Here is a 23,219-nt window from a genome sequence, read left to right as displayed (position 1 = left end):
TTTTAAAAAATACGCAATTAATAAAAGAACATTTGTTTTGTTTATTCTTGTGGCGCCAACTAGATCTTCTTTGTTCTAATGATTAAGTAAATTGTTAATTTATTAGCAATAATTTAAAATTAAGATGTTGCGTATTTTTTTTTTCGATTGTTTTTTATATTTTGTAAAGATATTTTAAAAAATGTATATAATATTCTGCCCTATGTTAACAGCGTTTTCAGCCAAACACCGAATCCTTTCTTAATAAACTTTTAGAGTTTCTATATGCCTACAATTACTCCACATCCATTGTAGGATCTTCAGGTGCCCTGTTGCTATTGCCCTTTTCCGCATCATGCTTTTCCGTGTCTTCGCCATTTTGATCGGTTCCAGTTTCTTTAGGAGGTGTTTTAGTTGCTGGTTTTGGTTTTGGACGATTAATTACGGAATTTACGCACGTTTTAAGTGTTTTTATTTCATTTAAAATGTCAATTACTTTAACGGGACTGTCCGTAGTGCGCGGAGTTTGTTTAAATTTACTTAAATTGTTTTCATACCAAGCGTGCGTTTTATCAACAGCCTCAGCAATGTTAATGAATTCCGTCTCGGTTAGATGATCGTATTTGGGTGACCCTTTTTTAAATTCACCAATGGCGGCACGTGCAAAACTGATAACCTGCATTAGTTCGTCGAATTTTCCTGGACAATTTTCATAATCGTTTGCACGTTCCTTGATAGGATCAGTTTGAGTGTAGAGGCTTTTAAGTTTAGAAACGTAAGTATCACGATCACAATTTTCACCGCTTTCATAAAGCCAATTTTCTACTTCAGTTAGTTCAGAGCATAATGCATTACGTTCCGCCTCCTTCACAAAACGTTCAAGTGGTCCATCCTTAAAGAGAAAATTATTTGTAGGTTAATATATATAAGCAATTGGGTATTAAATATTTTTTTTTAAATAGAATGTGCGAGAATGGACTGGGGCAAGAACAATTGGAGACTTGGTACATACTGCTAGAGACAAAGAGAACTTCAAAATCATTATTTCTAACAAATTGTAATTTATATAATTGTATAGCTATAATTTTCGAATAAACAATTAAAGAAAATATATTTAATTAAGACTTAAAATTTTTTATCTAATAATATTTTACTATTTAAAAAAGTTAATCAAATTAATAATATTATTATAAGTTAAAATTAAAATCAAACAAAATGAATCAATTGTCTTATATTTAATTTAATTTTAAAAAGTGTGTCATAATCAAGGATATTTTAAATTTAAAAAATAAGTGTAAAAATATAAGTGTTTTGCTTAAGCTTCGGAGAAACATCTTTTTTATCTTTAGAATATCTTTTTTGCTTAACGTAGCTTTGGTCGTACCAGAAAATTTTTCAAAATATGTAAAATATTTTATAAATTAAAAAATTATCTAACAAAGTCTAATTTTAGTTAAAATATACAGTACTACATAACTTATGTTCTATATAGAGGTTATATACTATAACTTAGCACTTTATGAATACCTATATAAACTATGAAATTTATACCTGTTTTAAGGATTAAACTTTAAGCAACTGTTATAAAAAATTCTGCTATTCAAGAAGGAAAGACTTAGAATTCTACTTATAGAGTAGACTAGTAGTAGTAATTAAATATACATATACACAAAATACTATAATATATCAAAGAATATTAGATTACACATGGAAATGTCAACGAAATTGATTTATATAAGGTTCAGTGCTTTCAGATAATTTATTTATTATTTCCAAACGAGAAATAAACTGGGAGGGTATTTGCTAGACTTAAACAATTGAGACTACGAATTAACAATTCAAACCTAGACTAGGTGGAAGTGGCTATTTTGTACATAAAAGTTCATTTAAGGTCATATAATAGCCTAATTAGACCTATGTTACAAAACCATCTTTAAAAAAAGTAGTCTAAATAAGATTTTTGACAAATATTAGGCATTGAATGCTCTTCTGTCCCGACATAAACATTGCCACATACCATGACTATAAAGAAAGTAAAGTTATTTAGTATTTACTTGCTAGATTCCGAAACTGTAAGAAAGAAACATATTGCTTTTAGATATTTGTCCAGCACAATTATACTTGAATTGGAACATTTGTATCGAACTCTTAAGTTTTGAAAAATGTCCAAGCAACTCGAAGAACAAATTTGCAAGGATGTTTTAAAATTTTTGACAGACTTGTTCGATTACTCGTATATTCGAAAATCAAAATATTTGCTGCTTCAATAACGTTGAATAACATTTCAAGTTCTACAAAGAATAGTACTAAGTATTTAAAATTAAATTAAATTTAAATGTGTTCTTAAAAGTTATAATCGCGAAGATTATGAGGAACACTAAAATTACTCAGTAAGATGGGTGGGACTGTGCAGCAATTCCCCAGCTATCAAAGAGTAAAAGTGCTCAGATGCACTAACTGGGAAAAGGCTCACAATTACATTACATATGTATAAACTATAAAACGCTTAAACATAGTTGAAAATAAAAGAACATTTTTAAAGTTCACTTCATGTGAAATAGTCCATATGTTAATGCGGCCTTGAATCAACCAATATGTAATATGTGTTTATAATACAAATTAAATAAGTTTGTTTAACAACATTTTCAAGTCTTTTAATAAAATACATACATAAAGTATTGATTATTTAATAGTAATATACAACAATATAGTCTTACAATTCTAAATGCCTTACCATCAATTTACTACGCATGTCATAGACATATTCTTCCAAAGCATTCCTCGCGTCAACTCTTTGTGTTTCTTTAGCATCATTAGCAATCATTCTTGATTCTTGTTGTATTAAATTATTCATATCAGCTGGAGAGAAACCATGAGTTTTTACATCCATAGGAAGTTCAATAAGTTTCGTTGATTTCTTTTTCTTTTCACCGCCCTAAAACAATCATACAATAAATATATTTACATTAATATCATATTGAATAAAAAATTCATTTAAAATTTTAGATTAACAGAAAAGAATGCAAAAAGGAAACAGCTCAAGCAACAGCCCTGCAGTTATTATAAATTAAGAAACATTAATTGTTTATAAAAAAACATAACTGCGCTTCATCACACTTGCACATTTCAAACTTTATAAAAAAATTAACAAACAAAAAATAATATGTTTATTAGAATATAAAATAATTGTTCTAAAAATTTATTATAATAACTTATGTTTTCTTAACATAATAACATAATAATGTATGGTGGAGCACTCAGGGTAGGCTTATGAGCGGTCTTCTTTCGTTACACTTAAAGAAGTTTTTGAACAAAAGCAAATAAAAATAAAACATTTAAAATGAGTTTTTTTTAATGAATTTCAAAAAAGAAAAATTGCTTGATTTCTTTTTATAGCAAACGTACCGAACTAAACCAGCCCTTGACCCGCTGAGCCCACCCTTGTCCTCCAGGTGATGAGGCTGTTGTTTGGTTATTATAATCCTCATTTTCATAACAAGCCTACGCATAAATTATATGTAAATAAAAATAACAATAATGACATTATTCCTATTTGTTTAATAATTAATTATTAAGAAGAAATCAGTTTACTTAAAATGTACTAGAGAGCGATGACCATAACAAACTTGTATTAGAAATATCTTACTAGTATTGTTAGAAAGAATATTTATTATTTGTACAATATGTACTTTGAAGTTAATAGCAATTATATATACTAACTGTTTTCTTGCTAAATTTTATAAATGCAGATGATTACTTGATCTGAACCAAGAATGATAAAAACAGAAAAAAAAGTGGTTTATTTTTCTTAGTAAGTGATATAGGAACCCAAAAATGTCAATAGTATAGTAGAAAAGTAATTGTTCATCAAATGACCTAGAATAACTTGTTCGTTTGGGTTCAAAAGTTATTAAAATTAATTTTTTACAAAATTGCCCATCCGTTTTTTTAAGAAATCTTATCTCAAAATGCATATATTTTTCTCTTTTTTTATTAATTGCTTTCATTTAACGATCAATTAAACGATCAATTAAACGATCAATTAAACGATAAACGTAAACGATATACACGAACTATATATATATATATATATATATATATATATATATGTACCTATCATCTCTGCTTATCTCACAACACGCTTCTAAGTTTAACTTATTTTTACGATAATAAACGAGAGAAGTCGTATGAGTAACATTTCATATTTGACCACATACTAATAGAAGAAAATCGAGCTCTCTCATAGAGATGTTCCGTACAGATATCAGTCTTGCAGTAAGCTTACTAACAGGTCATTATATTCTAGCTAACCATGCTAGAAGACTAAATCTCCCTTGCAACTATATCTGATGCAGTTGTGGTGAGGATGATGAAAGTACCACCTGCTTTATTTCTGCTCGGCACATTCACTTTAAAATTTTAAGAGCTTTCTTTTCTGACGATCCTGACTAACTTCAAGGCCTCTCTTTAAATAACATCATAAGCTTTCCCAAAGGTTCTAGATGGGTTTAGTGCTTGAGTTTTTAATAATACGATAGCACAATGGGGCTATAGACCTAAATGGAATCCTCCTGTGATTGCAGGTATAACCTAACCTAATCTAGCATTACATATTAAATAACTTTGTGAGACTATATAAAAGAATAGAAAGTAAATCAATTTGAGATATTTTAGTTAAAGGGTTATCAGCTACATTTGTGTTGAAATGTTAGAAATATCTTGCTGAGTATGAGATAAAGAATCATTTTCTGCATTTATTTCATTTAACAAGAAAATATATCTAATACAAATAGCTTGACTAAAATTGGTAAAGGTTAATTAAGCTTAACTAGTACAAGGATTACTTATAAAGTTAATATTTACAAAGTTGGAATAAAAACAATCACTTAACAAGTGAATTAGGTTTAAGTACGTTTTTTTCTTTTATAATGTGAATGATATAAAAACTTGGCTACTTAAATTAATCTTGAACTACAAAAATAATTTTAATTTTTAGTATACAACCTAAATAATTTTTATTTAATTACATATAATAAATAAACTATAAGATGTTATATAATAAATTAGTAAGTTTAATTAATTTACATATCTGAAAAAACTTTTTGTGATCACAAAGTTACTATTAAAAATATAACACAATTATAAAATAAACAAAGCAAAATAAAAATATATTTTAAAATGTTCACATGAAATAAAATAATAATAAACCAATAATGTGATGAGCATACTTTTACATTTACATATAATAATAAGACTATTTATTTATTATTTAGCGTTATTTTAAGTTTACCGTAAATACTTTCTTTTATATTAAAGAAACAACTGAGATTTCAACTGCTATAACCATGACATAAAAAGTCATGAAATACTAACACCGATATAATTTGTACATACATACTATTTATATATATTATAAATATTTTTAACTTAATTATAAAAAAAATATATTTAAAACTCACCTCTTGAGCAGTATCCATGGGCTCACCCACATTTGGTGGCTGTTGTTGCTGTTGTTGTGATTCGCCAATATTTTCTTCGCTACCAGTTTCTGGGGCATTATGATCGCCAGCTGATGCTCCCAAATCTTCTACTTCTTTTTTGTCTACAAGTGATGCACTTGAAATCAATACAATGCCATGGTGATTAATACGAACTTTGACTTTAACTTCTTGATGTTCACCCTTCTCGTTTGGTTTTATATCCTTAATATACCATTTACCAATAATTGGATCTGTATAGGGGATTTGCTGTGCATATGACACTGTCATTACAAATGGTTCTTTGCGTGTAAGTGTCAATAGACGGCTAAAAGGTGCCGCATGAAAAGCTGGGAATACTTCTATTTCACCGCCAGCCATATTACCTTCACCGTCCCAGCTAGCTTTTACAGAATAATTTTGTATGTCTGTAACACCGAATTCACGTACGCGCACAGCAGGTGACATAATTGCACATTGCAATGCGGCTCCTCTGGAAACTGATTCATCTTGATTCAATGTTGTACTAGCTGGTTTGCAGAAAACCTACCAAAAGTATTTACCCGCTATAATAACTCATAATATATACAACAATTTTAGCAAATACTAACCTCTTCAATTAGGGATTTAATACCAGGTATACGTGTGCTACCACCGACTACCTCTACTGAATGAATTTCGTCTAGTGTCAATTTGGATTCTTGTAACAACCTTCTAAAGGTATGTTCGACGCGTTGAAACAGTGATGCACATAGCTCTTCCATTTGAGATCGCTGCATGCTTGAAGAAACATCAATGTCATTCATAAAGCATTCAATATTTAATGGCAACTTTGTGCTATTCGCTGACATCTGTTTCTTCAGTTTTTCGACTTCTGTAAGCAGCCTCAAACGTGCACGTGCATTGGTTTTAAACTTGAAACGTTCGTTGAATTCTTTAGTGAAATACTCAGCTAGCGCAAAATCAAAATCACGTCCTCCGATTTGATCCCAGGTACTAGCAATCATTTTTAATTTACCCTTAGTAAACGCACACGCACTGACCTGCAGTGATGAATTACCACAATCAACGAAAATAACATATCGCGGTTTATCTTCCGGCAAGTCTTGCTTGTAGAAACCATACGACAATGCAGTAGCGGTTGTTTCATTCATCAAACGTAGCACATTCAATCCCGATATTTGAGCAGCATCCAACAAAGCTTTACGTTCAGCATTCGTGAAGTAAACGGGGCAAGTAATAACACAATCGTTCACCTTAAGTATACAAAAATAAAATATATTAGAAAAACCATAATGCCTATTGATAACTCTTCAATTTACCTGGGCCTGTAAGGCCTCAACTGATGTTTCCTTAAGCTTCGTAAAGAGCATAGCTGTTAATTGCTCGGGTGTGAAATGCTGTTCTTGGTCTAAATAATTTACACGCATGCCAATGCTACCATCATTGCGTGCTTCGGCTGTTGTTGGAATGTTATTTAATTCACGCTGAACATGCGGATCGTTAAATTTGCGACCTAATAGACGCTTAAAGCCACAGACTGTGTTTGACATATTTGTGACCTGCTGATTTTTTGCAGCAACTCCAATAATTCGTTTTTTTCCATCGAATGCCACGAAAGATCTAAAAAAAACATAATTGTATATATAATTATAAGTAATTAAATCTATAAAGAAATGACAATAGAATAAAACTATATTTAATACATATTAATAAGTTCACTTGGCACAAGCACATACAAGTCAAAAAAAGTAGTTACGCAAAAACACTTCAATGGTTACCACCGCTTTTCAAATGCAACAATCTTAATGCGAAGAACAGAAAGCTGATCTACAGCCAGATAATTAGACCAGCGCTACTTTATGGGTGTGTCGCATATAGCAAAGCTACCGACTCTAGCATCCTGAAGCTACAAGTTGCTCAAAATCAGGCTCTCCGAAGACTCTTCAAAGTGACATGGTACATCCGCACGAATGACAAGCTAAGAGATAGTAGAATAGATCCGGTCAAAAAATACATAAGGCCCAGAGCCCTGAAGCTATATGTGAAAACCGACAATAACCCTTCTTAGCATTATCTAATTTCAGAGTAATCAATAACCGCACGGGAGAGTACGCAGATCTTAAATCAGTCATTGAATAATCACGAACCTTATAAGCAAGCATTATATGTGCAATAAACAAATTCAACGAAACACACTTATTTGAATTGGATTCCTTCACCCTCATCTCTTCCATATCTCATACACCCCTTCTTCTTCTTACTCTATTATTACCACTCACACTCACACAATCATGTTTCATACTAAATAAATCTCCGCGAGGTACAACAAATAGCATTTAGAAATCTTTTCGATATTCAATTTAAATTTATCAAAGAAGGTTTGAGTACAGCATATATATTGAGGTTCTCCACAAAAATAGTAAACAAGTCCTCCTTCGGTACAGTGTACATATAATACGTTTATTTAATATTTGAAAATAATATTAAACGGCTATATAGGATCTTTCGCTCATTTTTAAACTCTTTTTTAGAACACTTTTATCTAAATAATGTCCCATTGATAATCTTACATTCTATATGAAGATAAGAAACTCACATTTTATAGAGAAAAGTACAATAGAAATCAATCTTGCAGCACAATCAATCTTTTTCTGTATGACACAACTAATATAGACACACTTTCGCTTCTTTTAAGCGGGATTAAACCATTGTTGGGATGACCATTTATTTTGCTGAAGGGCTTAAACGCAATAACCTTGCCAATGGTATGCTAATGGTTTTAATAGCGAGATATTTATGTGTATCAGAGTTTCTGACTTATCAGGAAATTTTGGAATTTCTACAGCTTAGAATTAAGTGTCTTACTAAGGCCGATACAATCAAACAGCAAAGATAGCCCGATGACTAGAATATATGGACATTCTATCTATCCGTTTTAGCTATTTACTTTTGAAGAAGGCTTAAATATGAATTAGGATTTGTGTAAAAATTGCTTTTTTTGTCTTGATGTGTTTTAGTTTTAGTTTTAGAAATATAGTTTACATGTCACATTAGTGTATTATTAGTGTATCAATATGGAAATGTCAGTGGTATAAATTGAGAAGTAACCTTACGAAACTCCAGATTCGATTAGCCCGATGAAGGAAGAATGATTCTTAATTTTAACTCGAATTTTTTTAATTTATCAGAAACTTTCCAAGTATGTTTATAAATTGGGGTGTAAATGTTGGCTGTGCATTTTCGTAACCAATTCCACATGCTAAACTTTATCAAAAGCTTTCTCAATGTCAAACGTTAATAGAACTGCTCATTACATTTACAGGGCAATCCTGGGAAAAATCGTTAAAAGTCTTTCGCAAGGACTTTGTAAGATCGATCAGAAAACCGTTAGTAAAATTTTAGCTATTCTGGTAAAAAAGTCTTTAAAAAAAGTTTTATAATTTGTAATTCGTGGTAGAAAGCTATTTTGTTCTATTTCTTTCGTGGTGAAATCTTAAAGACCTGCTAATCGCTACCACATGCAATTTGACAATTGGATTTTAATATAAATTTGATGGAAAGCCGCAAGATGTATGTTCCATTATTATTATTATTTATACATAAATAATTATTTACTAAATTGAACTTGTGTCATGAAAGAAATGGTAGCAGGTATTGCTGCTTTAACACAGCAGTGGCAAAAAAAATTAATTAGTTTTAAAATTATAGGTTAAATATATATAAATATATGTATAAATCAATGTAAAATAAATATTTATAAATATTAAAATGCAAATATATAACAAATATATATATTATATATAAATATATTAAATATATATTTTAAAATGTTTATATAGTAAAAATGAATTTAGAAATAATTGTTCCATTTTTACAAATTTTAATTAATTATTAATATTTATATATTTTATTTTATATAAACAAAAGTTCCAAGATTTGGAACATGAAACGTATTTACTATGCCAACATCACTCAAAATGATGGAAATAGCTGCTGAAAAACGCAGATATTACCTCAAAATACTCGCTGTTGAAGAAGTAAGATGGGCGGATTATAGGAAAACCGACAAGAAATCGTTTTCATTTTACTATAGTGGAGTTAAGCGCAGAACACGAACAAGAGGAACCAGATTCTTTATTTACAAAAAAATTCAGGGTAATATTATGAGTATTAAAAGAAAGAATGTGCAAAAAGAAAAGGTTTATACACTAAAAACACAAAGTAAACCTAAGCTGACAATTGAAAAACCTGATCGATTAATAGCAGATATATTATTTGCTCTTTAGAAAGACCAAAAAGAGCTGTCAGTCTCGCAAAAGACTGTTGCCAGTTTACAAAAGATCTTTCAAACGACCTTTTGTAAGGTTTTTGAGTATGGTGAGCTGAAAAATCATTGCCAAAATTAACCTGTTAATATTTTAAACAAATAAAAGTATTACTACTAATATGGAATATCTAAATCCAAATAATTGACTTACTTTAAAGTTTCATTGTGAGCAGAATAACTTTGAATAAATATTTTTGACCGAAAATTCTAGATACAATATTTTTTACATACATTAATTTTTTTAAAATAATTTCATGCGTCGCTGAAGTCTCACAATGAATAATCGAAAATTAGGCTCATAAATTATGAGTAAAATGTACAGTGACGTCATTTTATTTTACTTATATTAACTATTTACCGGCTAAATCGTGTTTATTTAAAACCGGTTTTATGGTTGATTCTGTTATTAACAACTATTTTAAAAAAATTATTTTTCGCGCAAAAATAGTCATGTAATCTCTTTATATAAGCGGTCATGTAAAACTTACAGATAAACTTAATAAATAAGCACGTGATTGTGTAGTTAGAAAAATATATATAAAATATTAATTTTATTGATAAAAAATTTAATTAGAGAATGCCAAGTTTTGAGAATATTTTAAATTATATAAGAAAATATGCATATATTGATAATTCAATTATATACAAATGTATGTATAATTTAAAATTGTAGATAAAATGTGGTTTAGTATTCACCATTTTAATAAACTATATATTTTTTTTGTTTTGTTTAAATGGAATATTTCTCTAAGATAATAAAAAATTACATATTAAATTTTTTAAAAGCATTTTGAGTCTGTGAAAAACCATAGTACAATACTCGACATAAAATACAGGAAGAAAGAGCTAATAACATTTTATTAATATAAAGTTTCTTTTATTACACTTTAATTTTTTTCTTTATTTTCATAACGCAGACGATCTATTCAAGATATGAGCTCCTGTATCAATTCTTCCCGAAAATGAACAGGTTGAATAGTTAAAAACAGATTATGTTTCAAATGGAAATAGACGAACATTGGAATGGAGGAATAACATGTTCATGATACTCAACAGACTAAAATTGGACATTTATTAATTAATTTAAAAAACCCACAGATGTTTCTTTCAATTGGAAGAAATGAAATCTCTATTCGAAAAGGTATCATCATCATTTAGTGTCTTACAGTACAACATATCTAAAAATGGGATTTGCATCTAATTACAACTACAGATACAGTAACGATAAGACAGAGGAGGAAAAAACAAACATTTTTCTATTTCTGACCGTATAACGATCCTCCATAATTACTAGAAGAAAGATTAAACATATATTGCCAGCGTTTCTCTACCAAAACTACTATGCCGGAAATATAGTTCAACCAGGTATAAATTTGTGTACGGACACCACTCGATAATTACTAGACCAAAGATTTAGCTGGTAATATACAGCGTTTCTCCAAAAGGCCGGAAATATGGTTCAACATAAACGATATCGGTTTTCTTCTTTTCTTACATATCATAATCTTAAGAACATAAGTTTTTCTGTATAACATTTATTTAATATTTTTATAAATGAACTTGACATTTTACGAATAATAAAAAAATAATCTAAAACTAAATAAAATAAAACTATGTAAACTATATATATAAAACTATGTAACTATATAAATAAATAAAACTATATTCTATTAATTATTTGTTGAAAATAAACTTATTGCACTTACATTCCTAACCAATCCCGTATTATATTCACTAAAATTTTTACGAGTAATTTTTATTTCCAAAAACTATAAATATATTTCTATTGATTTTCTAATAAAATAATATAAAGATTCTTTCATAATCTGTTTTTTTTTTCTGTTTTCGAAATGTAAATATTTTTCGAAATTTTTACATAAATGTATGTTTCCTAAAGATATAAAACATTTGCTATTTAAAAATAGCATTAATTTAGAGTCACTAACATATATTACAGAATTCATATGATAAACTCGTATATGAGTAATAGTATACATATATATATATAATATATCATAATAATATGAAGTCTATAAAGCTTATAATAACACCTTGTTTGACAGATATGCACAAATACTTATTCAAACGTCGCTAATTTAAGAGAGAATTAAAGCATTTCGTTGTCTTGAACACAATTTTTTTTTTTTCAAAATATTTAATAATCTCCTAAAGACTCAATCATAAAATAAAAATTAAACTGTATATTAAACATTAAATACTAAAATTTTAAAAATAAACAAGTGACAAAAAAATTATATATTTTTCCATAAATAGATATAAAAATGTCAAAGAAAAATATTATTAGTGGGTAGTCTAAATTTTAAGAGTTGTGAGATCGTTTGATATTATTACTCAGAATTTTTTTTGTTTGTGATTTTGTTTTTAATTAAATTAGTACATATTTTCTTTATATAAATCTTAATAGATATGACGCAGCACCCAACACTGTTACTCTTCACTTCGCCCACTCTACATTATTATGTTTTATTGAATTTGGTGTTGGAAGAAATCACGAAATATATACATAAGTTCAGCAAATAAAATTTGTGCAAAAAATATCTTTTTTAAATCGCCCACGTTCCCGAACACACTTAACAACCAATTAAATAAAATGGATAATATGAAATTATCTTTAAAGGTCATTACAAGCATTTCCTATTATCAATTATTCATCATTTTTTTCGAAAACGATTACTTTCACTGATAACATTTTTAAAAAATTTTATATATGATTAAATACAATATCTGGAATAGTTCATAAATTATATTATTAAAATTATGCTTCATATGAAATTACTATGAGTCAACTAACAAATTTGTTAAGTTATTATATATAAATATTGATAAAGGAATACATTTTATATTTAGTATAAACCATTTTTACAACTGAATTCATTTCTTTAGAGGCAATATAAAAATTAAATAAGGGATATATGTTGCAATAAAAGTTTTTACGAACTCTATATCCAAATAAATTAAGAGTGATACGCTATGTTAATCACCTTCTTTAGATCCAACTAATTATTCTCCCTAAATATCCATCCACTCCGGCTAAACAAAAAATTTTAGTATTAATACCATATGTGCATATGTATAATTGAACTTAGCAGTACTGAAATCCCATGTGCCTCTAATGGTTAGTGACAAAGGCAGAAGGTGCTGCACTAAGAGAATCAAAAATGAATGGTCTGTTAGATAAGATCTAGTATATTGTGTTTTTAGATACATTATAACAACGGTTGAACAGAACCTGGAATTGGGTTTAATGGAATTATATGGCATTAATATGGGAATGGAGGCCGATAGATGGACAGAAAACTTTCTATTGTATAAATATATATCTTTTATATTTTACATTATATATTTATATTAGTAGAAGAATTCCTTTAGATACGATGCATAGAATTGACTGAAAATCTGCTATAGATCAATATTCTCTATCTTTAATCTGAATATGGGACAAACAATCTCAAAATTTTATTTTATTATAAATAGTTAAGTAAATCTGTTCGAGTCTTCTGAAGGGATTAAAGTTATGAGTAGTAAATCCTAATACATTTGAATCTGCTAATGGACATTTAGAGGCTGATTTTACGTGAATGGTGTATAATAAACAAAAAATGAAATAAAAGGTAAAATGTAATATATTTTGATATGAAAATTATATAAAAACAAATTTACGTTAAGAGTGATCAAAATTATTTTTGTAATTATTGGGTCACTATCTGAATGAAGGTCCTTGTATAATATAACGACAAAGTCATTTTTATAAATTTTGTGATTATAAATTAAATACGGCACTTCAACAAGAGATGTTTAAATAGTTAATTCAATTGTTAACGAAATATGTACAACATTAAATATCTGTATATCATTTCAAAACTTTTATTCTCTTAAAGACCTTACTAAAAATACGTTAAATGAAGTAAAGAAAACTTCGAATAATAATTTTGTTCTTTAACGGGCTAATTGGTCAATAGTTAAATAATACACTTTTTTGAAAACTAGTTTTTGGTTTTTAAAAAATTTTATTTAAATCAATATTTTGACTATAATCTATAGTCATCATTAGGATGGATACTAGTACCCTGTATAGTAAATATCGGTTTAAATAAAAATTTTTTAAGAGCATTATTGTTGCTTCACATATTTTCTTTTATAAGTTGCAAGTATTTTTTTGCTACTCTAAAAGAAAAAATTATGGCTATTGTTAAATTAATATATTTTAATTTTTAATGGAATACTTAAATAGACGTCGATATATGAAAATTGGGTCTACAAGGTTCAAAAATAATTTCATAGCGGCTCTCGAGAATATTCATATTTTTTTAAGATCTATGGTATTTAAAGCTTTTTCTACCTTTTTTCTGCAAATGAAAGATGTTTCAATGAAGTTATCAATTGGTACACTAAGGTGCTCTTAAATACGTCTGTCTTTTACCACATGAGATATGAAATCTATCAGTGAAATCCAAAGATGTATTTTAACGTTTCAAGGAATTTTGAGATTTTTTCTGGTAGATTTATAGTATATTTTTATGGGTTTTGGCACATAGTCCAACAAAATGTGTTGTATGCTCATAAGTGAAGCCAATAAAAAATTATTTTTAATTATCTTGAATACGGAAAAATATGGCGTTTTCCAAGTCACAGTAATAAATATTATTTTAACAAAGCGCCGAAAGGCCCTTCGGATCTCTGCTCATCTGGTATTAACATAAAGCAAAATAAAAATAAAAATGCAAATCATTAATTATAAACTAAACATTAGATTATATATACATATTTGCTATGCAAATAAATATTCATGCCATCAATGTATTATTATATTATATTATATTCTATTCTATTTTAATTATTTTTTTCTAAATTGACTGAGAAATTAAAGTAAATCTTCTCCCTTCGATTCACCTCATTCGACCTGTTAAAATGACGGCCGATGCTGATATGGCGTAAACTGATGACATCAACAGGTATTTTTTTTAAGTTGTTTTTTTTTTTTAATTTTTAAATGTTATTTTTTTTAAACTTTTTAATTTTTTTATTGTGTTTCATATAAAATTTACTAAAAAAGTAGAGAACTACAAAAAATCTTAAAATGTAATAAATAATGCGCGCATTTTGTACAGTTGATGAATGTGTCAATGTATGCGTGTGGCTCACATGAACATTGCATTGTAAATTGGAACACATCTGCCACTGCGACTGCTGCAGTTCTAGAGTGCATTTCACAGTTGATTGCTTTGATATAATTTATCTATAAAATTATTTATAATGAGTATAGACAAATAAGGCATCAAACCAAATAGAAATCAACCACTTAGGTGCCATAGAAATGAAAATGTTAAACAAATTCGTTGCTTAGTGAACAGAACATTTGCGAAAAAAAAAAGTACAAGCAAATTGTAAATAAAAAAATAAAAATTTTTTTTAAACTTTCTAGAAAATACTCTTCCAAAACAAACCGTTAGATATTTTATCATATTTATTGATAAAAAGACACAAAAGTACAAAAAAACAACAAAAACAACACCACATCATGTAAGCACGGCGGAATTGTCTAGAGGTTTCCATAATCAAACATGCACACACGTTGCTCTGCTGCTTTTTGTGCTGAAATATTGATTCATCGCTTTGAAAGGAAAATAAAAACAAAACAACAAAAAAAAGAAACTTGCAGCCGGCATTGGTAACGCAAAGATGAAAAGAACGGTTCGAAGAAAGAGACAAAACGTGTTTCGAACTTTTAACAATTTATACAGCAATGTCAATTCACAACGTAATCTTTCGTTTTCTTCTTCGTCGGTCTGCATAATAAAGTCTGAGTGTGGAGTGTGTACAGAAAAACACAAAAGGTTAACATTAAACAAGGTAAAAAGAGTAAAGAAAGAAAGGCACACGGAGACACAGAGAAACAGACGACTTTAGCGCTAGGCGATTGCGATTGTAGGCACTTTACATAGCACATAGCGGCGAGGCAACGACGCTTCATGTTATGTGCAAGCAGAAGCAGAACATTTGATGACGGTTGTGTCATGTTTGGCCAATTTAATTCCCAATTATGCATTGTTGAACGGAATTTAATGAAACATTATCAATTCCATATAAAAGTAATAAGTAATAACGAACAGATAAGTTTATCGACCGTTACACTTTGCTCATGATTTCACGCCACTCGCTCGGTCGATAAGGCCTTTGGAAACAATTGATTTCAATATTATATTAATTGTCAATAAGAGTGATTAATATTTAGTTTAGGTAAACTAAACTTTGAGGGGAGGAAAACTATGTACTTGATTTTCAAAATTCATAACTGAGTTAAAATTAGGTCAAAACAATTTATTGAGTAATAAATAATAAAAAAAAATAAATTTTTAACAATATTTACTAAAGTAATTTAATTATATATTGTTGGTGACATCTACTGCATAATGAATTGCCTTAATAAATTGAGTACAAGTTATGTTTGGAACTCAAATATTAAGTTTAAGGTTTAATAGTTAAGTTACATTAAATAGAATTTGCGCCCAACGTGGGGCGCCATTTATGTTTGATCGTTCCCAGTTCAAGAGAAGAAGTGAAATGTTTATTACTAGAATATAATTATGATTGGTGAAATTTTTCCAACCATTCACACAAGTTCTACTTAATATAACTTCAAAAATAAACCTTAAACTTAATATTTGAGTTCCAAACATTTTGACAAGCTCAAAATGTTCGGGTTCCATAATTTACATATCAATTTCAAAGTCAACCCCTTCACTTCAGTCATATCAAACATTAAAGTCAAAAACTCAACTCATCTAAATATATTAAAATAAGTAAAAATTAAATTAATTAGTAAAAAGCAAGTAAAACCAAAAAAAATGTAGACGATGTTTCTTACAAAACTTTTTTAGAATTGAATAAAAACTCAACAATTGATCAATGTCAAATTGGTAGCTAACCGCACCAAAAAAATATATTGACAAGAAAAATATTAAAAAGTAAAAAAGATTAAAAAGAAAAAAAATTAAAAAAATAAAAAGACAAACAAAAATAAAAAGAAAAAAAGAAAAAATAAAAAGAAAAAAAGAAAAAAAAAAAGTAAAAAGAAAAAAAGTAAAATAAAAAAAAAGTAAAATAAAAAAAAAAGAAAAATGAATACAATAAAAATATATATAAAGAAAAATAAATAAAATAAAAAAATATATAAAGAAAAATAAATAAATTAAAAAAATATATAAAGAAAAAAAAAAAGTAAAAAAGATTAAAAATAAAAAAATATTGAAAAAATAAAAAAGAAAAAAACACAAACAAAATAAAAATAAAATAAAAAAAAAAACAAAAAAAGAAAAATAAATAAAATAAAAAAATATATAAAGACAAATAAATAAAATAAAAAAATATATAAAGAAAAATAAACAAAATAAAAAAATATATAAAGAAAAATAAATAAAATAAAAAATTATATAAACAAAAATAAATAAAATAAAAAAATATATGTAAAAAATAAATATAAAAAAATATATAAAGAAAAATAAATAAAATTAAAATATATATAAAGAAAAATAAATAAAATAAAAAAATATATAAAGAAAAAGAAAAACAATAAGAAAGCCAAAGTGCTAGTTAACAGCACCAAAAAAAATATGTTTAAAAGAAAAATATTAAAATGGAATAAATAGGTATATAAAGAAAATAAAATTATATAAAAAGAAAGAAAGATTAAAAAAAAATTAAAACAAAATATAAACTAACGAAGAAAAAGTAGCTATGGTCTTAAAAATTTTTGAAGAAAACCTTTGCATTCACATTTTCAATATAAAAATAAAATTCAATATTGATTAATTTAAAGGCAGTCAAGTGGGTAAGCGGTACAGAGAGTTAATAAAATATAAACAAAATTAAAAATAAAACCTTAATATTAGTTAATATAAGGATAAATTATAATAATCTTATTTCAAAACACATAGATATTATTATACTTGCTAAGGAAAAAAACTATACATTTAGAAATGACTACATATTATTTTATCCCATTTATAAATCTCATGTAACATATAAAAGTAGTAATAATATTGGAATAGTAACTATTTCGCATAAAAATTCCGATCAAATTTCATAAACTGAATCTTAAATTTTAAATATTATCATTCTACTATAATATATTCCTAGATAAGTTAATGTGATTTCTGGGACATAACAACAAGGTGCATATGTAGAAGTTGTTATGATAAAGAAAAATTAGAATCTATCTATATCTTTTAATATCTCTACCCAAAAAAATGACGATCGGCTCCAAAGTTTAGAAGACCGTTTCTTTGCTGACCTGATAGAGAGTTAACGAAAATAGACTTATCGAATCTGCGTTATTTCGGTAAATTAAATGGTTTAACAAGAATAACACGTGAAGTTGCATAGGAAAAAATTGTTAGTCGCATCACAATGGGTAATAGTTGTGTCAGCGTGTAATACTGGATTCTCACGAGAGTTTTGTTTTTAATTTTAGCTGTTATTTTAAATTATTTCTGATTTCGACAGCAAAACAAGTTCAAATCAGGAAGATTTTTATGCGAACCTTGACAGTTTTTACATTTTCACAAAATCAAACTGATTTGACAGTTCACTGTAGTACAGTATTGTCCAGTACCAACTTGTGTTATTGTGAATAGTTTTGAAGAAAGAATGAATAGTTTTCATGCAAAATGAAACAAAACTGTTATTAATCATATGTGTAAAGTATATATCATATGTGCAAAGTAAATATTTTGGGATAGTTAAAAAGTCGCAAAAGAACAAATAAAATAAGCACTACTTTCGGAGGTAACTCTAGACAAAATAGAATTATGTTAGGCTTACATATGCAAAACATGTAATAAAATTTAAAGTTAAAATTTCGAAAATGAATAATAGTTCTTTGCAATTATTAGTAAGAATATTTTTTTTACATGATTGTAAATAAAATATGAATTTTCATGCCTTTTACAAGTAATAATAAATAGAAAAAGAATAGAATTTTTAGTCTTGGCAACCATGCTATTTGAGCTGCTTATTAGTTAAACGATTTCAAAAAGGTTGGAATAATTGAGCCAGCAGTATTGTTATTTCATATATTATTTTTAAAATAAGCGGTTGTTCTTTTGTGATATGCTTACAAAAAAAAAGGTGTATTATTGTTTTTTGATTTCAGATGTGTTTTAAAAATTTTTGACAACTAAAATTACGAACAAAAGTCTCTTGTGAATCCAGTATAGGTGTGAATGATAACAATAACACCTTTAAAATCTAACCCGCAACTTTACAAATGTGAAGTAATGAATACACTTTATAATACAAAAACCAAACTTCAAACAAAAAAAAGTATTATGGGATTTAATTACTTGTAAGTTTATACATATTCAGAAGTGTTCGGTAAATCGGTAAATTGATAACGTTTTAAGTATATTTCTTTTTCTAACATTACAACATTACCAAGTTAAGAAATTACCGAGGCAACAGATTTTATAATCTTTTCTGGTATTCCGCTCAAACATTAGCTGAAGAGTTGGATCAATTTGAAATTTAAAATAAATACTTCTTTAAAAATTTAAATAAATATTTTGACGTACACGGTTAGTAGACAAAGTGTTTAAGATAAATGGAAATATAAGTGTTCAAGATACAAGATACAAATGATTCTTATTATTTTGAAGTTTTATGCAAAATTTAATTTTAATTTCAAGTGTTTAATAAAATAATAAATAAAGAAAATTGATAGTAATAAAAATAAATTTAATTTTTCAATTTTTTTCCCTTTTGTTTTTATGTAAAAAATAATTAAAAAACAAAGACAGCTGTTTCTGTAATATAATTTTAAAATATTACCGAGAAACAATCATAATTATTTAATTATTAAATAAATAATTAATAATCATTTAATTATTAAGTAAATAATTAATAATTATTTAAATATCAAGTAAATAATTAATAATTAACCTTACAGGTTAGTTATATCTGAATATATCTATAGTATTTTAATCGATTTGATAATATCTGTATCAGTTATGACATATGTAACTTATTAAAATATGAATAGTTTTTAATTTTAGCTAAACCTTCATATTAACCCTAATTACAACATATACAACAACTACAAGTTTTTGTCATAATTACAAAAACAGTAGATTTTTCACCCTCTTGTAGATGTAGTTCTTTCTAACTTATTAACATTGCACAAGTTATCATAATTTTTACTGCATTTATGCTTATTCGGGTCCTTCGACTCTCTTCGTTACAAGATCTACTTGATATAACAGTCAGACAAAAATCAAATACAAACAACTACCAAAATCACAATTGTATTGTAATTTGTAGAAAATAAAATTAAAAGCAAAGTAATGCAAAATAAATGTCCGCATTTTTTTTGAAAAACACAACTTTAAAAACAAATATCTTAACGCAACTAAATTATGATAACTCATGGTGTGAACATGATTTTACCGAAGTGAGCTAAACGAGCAAAATTATATTTACTTGTGCGGTGTGAATAGGCTATAAAACTCTATTAAGCACTCACGTAAATGAGATATAATCTAATTTCACTTTCTAATCATGATGTATTATGGTATGTAAAAAATTTAAAAGTTTTAAAGTATAAATATAAGAGTTTATAGATAAAATATTTTTTATAAAACTCACTAGAAGTTTTAATGGAAATTGTAAAATTATGGTTGCATTATTTTCTTCTGTTTTTATTTTATAGTAAAAATATATTAAACTATATTTATATATAAAATCTGTATTATATATATAAAACTAATATTATATATATAAAATTTATATTTTATATATAAAATTTATATTATATATATAAAATTTATATTATATACATAAAATTTTAATTATATATATAAAATGTATATTATATAAGTTTATATTATAATGACTTATTTAAGTTAAATCCCTTAAATATTAAATGTATTTAAATGTATTAATTAGTTAACCCTTATAAGGAGTTTCATAATTAGGCAAATTTTTGCATCATGTATTAAACATTGATAAATGAATGTGTTCGTATATTTAGGATAAAACGCTAAGAGCACCAATAAGTCTGGAACAACTCAGTCAAAAAATTAGCACGTGCACATAAGGCAACAACTCATCATTCTACAACACAACCTAACAGCTGTTAACAAATAAATGACTTAACAGAATCACCGCTTTCCACCACTAACTTTTTATTTCTCTTTCATTTTATTCGCAGCAGTGAGAAAATATTGCACCTAACCTCAATTTGCAAAACATGTAATTAAAAGAAATCTTAAAATCACTTATTCCAATTATAATAAAAAAGAAAATTAATTTGAAAATGCATTGGTTTACTTACGGTGTTGCTCGGAGACTGTAATCATTGGCTAATGTCTCAATACCGCCTGCCTTAGCAGCGGCAACGTAGCAAGATTCATTGCCAAAATCGATTCCAATCACAGACATTTTTCGATTTCTTACTTATTAACTGCTTTCTATGAATACTTTCCGTCCCACTGTAATTAATAGATTTTCAGTTTATTCTTTGAAATTAAAATCACAATTAACAATTTGTTAAAGACGTTAAAATATATAACCACTTTTTTAGAACAATCCAGAAGTTTCGATGTGAATCTGTTCTTCGACAATACACAAAGTTCAGGAAAATTCGATTTTATGCCGTTCAATTTTAAAATCAATATATTTGAAAATTAATTATTTTTAAGGATGTGAAATTTATATTACTAGGAGGCAAAAAATTAATTAAAATTAATTAATTCAAAATGAAACAATTTTTAACTAATTGGCGTAGATAATTCGGTTAATAGTTCTTTTAAGTACTTGATATTTTTTCGTGATTTTTAATAACCGTATAGCGTAAGAAATAATTATTTTAATTTTCACTGAGCAGAGATTAATTTTGTTAAACAAAAATAATTAGCTTTTACCTTTTAGCTAATGTCAATCGTTTTAACGAAACTGTGCAATTACCAGCGTGTTTTTCCAAGCGCGTTTCTATATGAACTGATACAATTCTTTCAATTCTCTTTCACACGTTTTCTAGAAATTTTTGGAAAATTGTAAGATGGCGCTATATCAGAGTCTCCAATTTCTTAAGTCTACACCTAGTTTTCTTATTTAAAAAATTTATCCATAGAATATAATTATTGTATTATTCAGAAATATTATTTATTTGTAATTATAATTAAAAAAAAGTGTATTAATTTCTTTTGTAATTAATATCAAATTTTGGCATATAGCAAAAAAATGACTTGATTAAAATTTTTTATATTGAATGCATTTTCAAATAAATGTATAAACGTACTAAGATTAATTTTCGTATAAATTTTAATAAACATACAATATATTGTTTTTGATCTATGAATGAACTGTTTTTTAGTTTTAAATATTAAATTTATTGTATATAGTTGTTATGTATATAAATTTCCGTTACGTTTTGAAGTGCTTAATTTTTTCTCCGAGTTGTGCTTTATTTTAAAGTTGACGGATAGATTAAAAATTGTTAAATTGTTAAAGATTATAGGCACATCTTTAACATTTTCTATGATGGCATTTATTAGAATAACCACATAATATTTTGCTAGCTAAGAGTAATATTTGTCCTTGTTCGTATTTTTATATTTATTATTTTTTCTTATACGTTATATATTAAGTTTTAACTTTAATGGCATTCGTCTTTTTAAATTGGAAATTAAAATTTCAAAAATAAATATCAGCTGTTCAAAGCAATTCAACTTAAAAATACATAAATAACATGTGGTTTGGAAAATTATAATATAGTATGCTAAACGTCGAGAAAGTTTAACACATTAAACACATATAGTATCTTGAAATAAGGTCATGAAGAGCCTTTATATCTCATAAATAAGAAAAATTTGTATGTATTTTTTGAAAGCTATTCCTGACATGTGTTGTCGCAAACCTTATTGAAAATAATTTCAAAATTAATCGTTTTACGGTCACTGCATACACATAAACCGTTTATTGCACATATCGAAGAATTCAACATTTTTAAAAATTTTAAATTCAAGTGCTGAAGCAATTTTTAGTCATTAATATGTATAATAATTGTTTGAATATTAAGACTTGATTAATAGTTTGGTTCAAAAGCCTTTTTGGAATTTTTATTCATACTTTCTCTGTTTTGTGTAACTCAATTAATCGATTGGCTCTGAAAGCGGTTTCTTTAAGTTTAAAACGTTGGTGCGAAAACTGAAAGTGTAAAAAGCTTGATCAAAGCGGGAAATAGTGATTATTTGCATTTATATATTTTATATAATTATTTCGTTAGTCTGTTTCTATTTTAAAAATGTCAGTGCGTAGGTTAATAATTTACTTTTAAATAAATATTGAAATGTTCTGCAAATAACGAGAAAATATGTGATACCCTTAATAAATTTGATAAAATTTTCAAGCTTACAGAT

At 26.8% G+C, this 23,219-nt stretch overlaps 1 protein-coding gene across 4 annotated transcripts; it reads right to left on the bottom strand.

Annotated features, from left to right (window-relative positions):
* Positions 1 to 21,950, bottom strand: LOC119668662 (heat shock 70 kDa protein 4). Of its 4 annotated transcripts, none has more exons than XM_038078249.1 (8): positions 21,723 to 21,950; positions 21,134 to 21,290; positions 6,779 to 7,079; positions 6,068 to 6,712; positions 5,439 to 6,002; positions 3,385 to 3,480; positions 2,714 to 2,914; positions 1 to 871 (listed from the first exon to the last, which is right to left on the bottom strand). In XM_038078249.1, the coding sequence occupies exons 2-8, from the start codon at positions 21,238 to 21,240 to the stop codon at positions 275 to 277; spliced, it is 2,511 nt and encodes an 836-aa protein (XP_037934177.1). In that variant the 5' UTR covers positions 21,241 to 21,290; positions 21,723 to 21,950; the 3' UTR covers positions 1 to 274. The 4 variants fall into 4 exon arrangements, with proteins under 4 accessions (XP_037934177.1, XP_037934185.1, XP_037934193.1 ...); XM_038078257.1 differs by having other exon boundaries at positions 21,766 to 21,950; XM_038078265.1 differs by lacking the exon at positions 21,723 to 21,950 and adding an exon at positions 21,375 to 21,472.
* Between the last annotated feature and the right edge of the window lie 1,269 nt (positions 21,951 to 23,219).

This window comes from Teleopsis dalmanni, chromosome 1 (genome assembly GCF_002237135.1).
Source record: "Teleopsis dalmanni isolate 2A chromosome 1, ASM223713v2, whole genome shotgun sequence".
In the NCBI taxonomy this organism is placed as follows: Eukaryota; Metazoa; Arthropoda; class Insecta; order Diptera; family Diopsidae; genus Teleopsis; species Teleopsis dalmanni.
The sequence above is the reverse complement of the archived record's forward strand: the minus strand, read 5'-3'. Positions and strand labels throughout refer to the sequence as shown.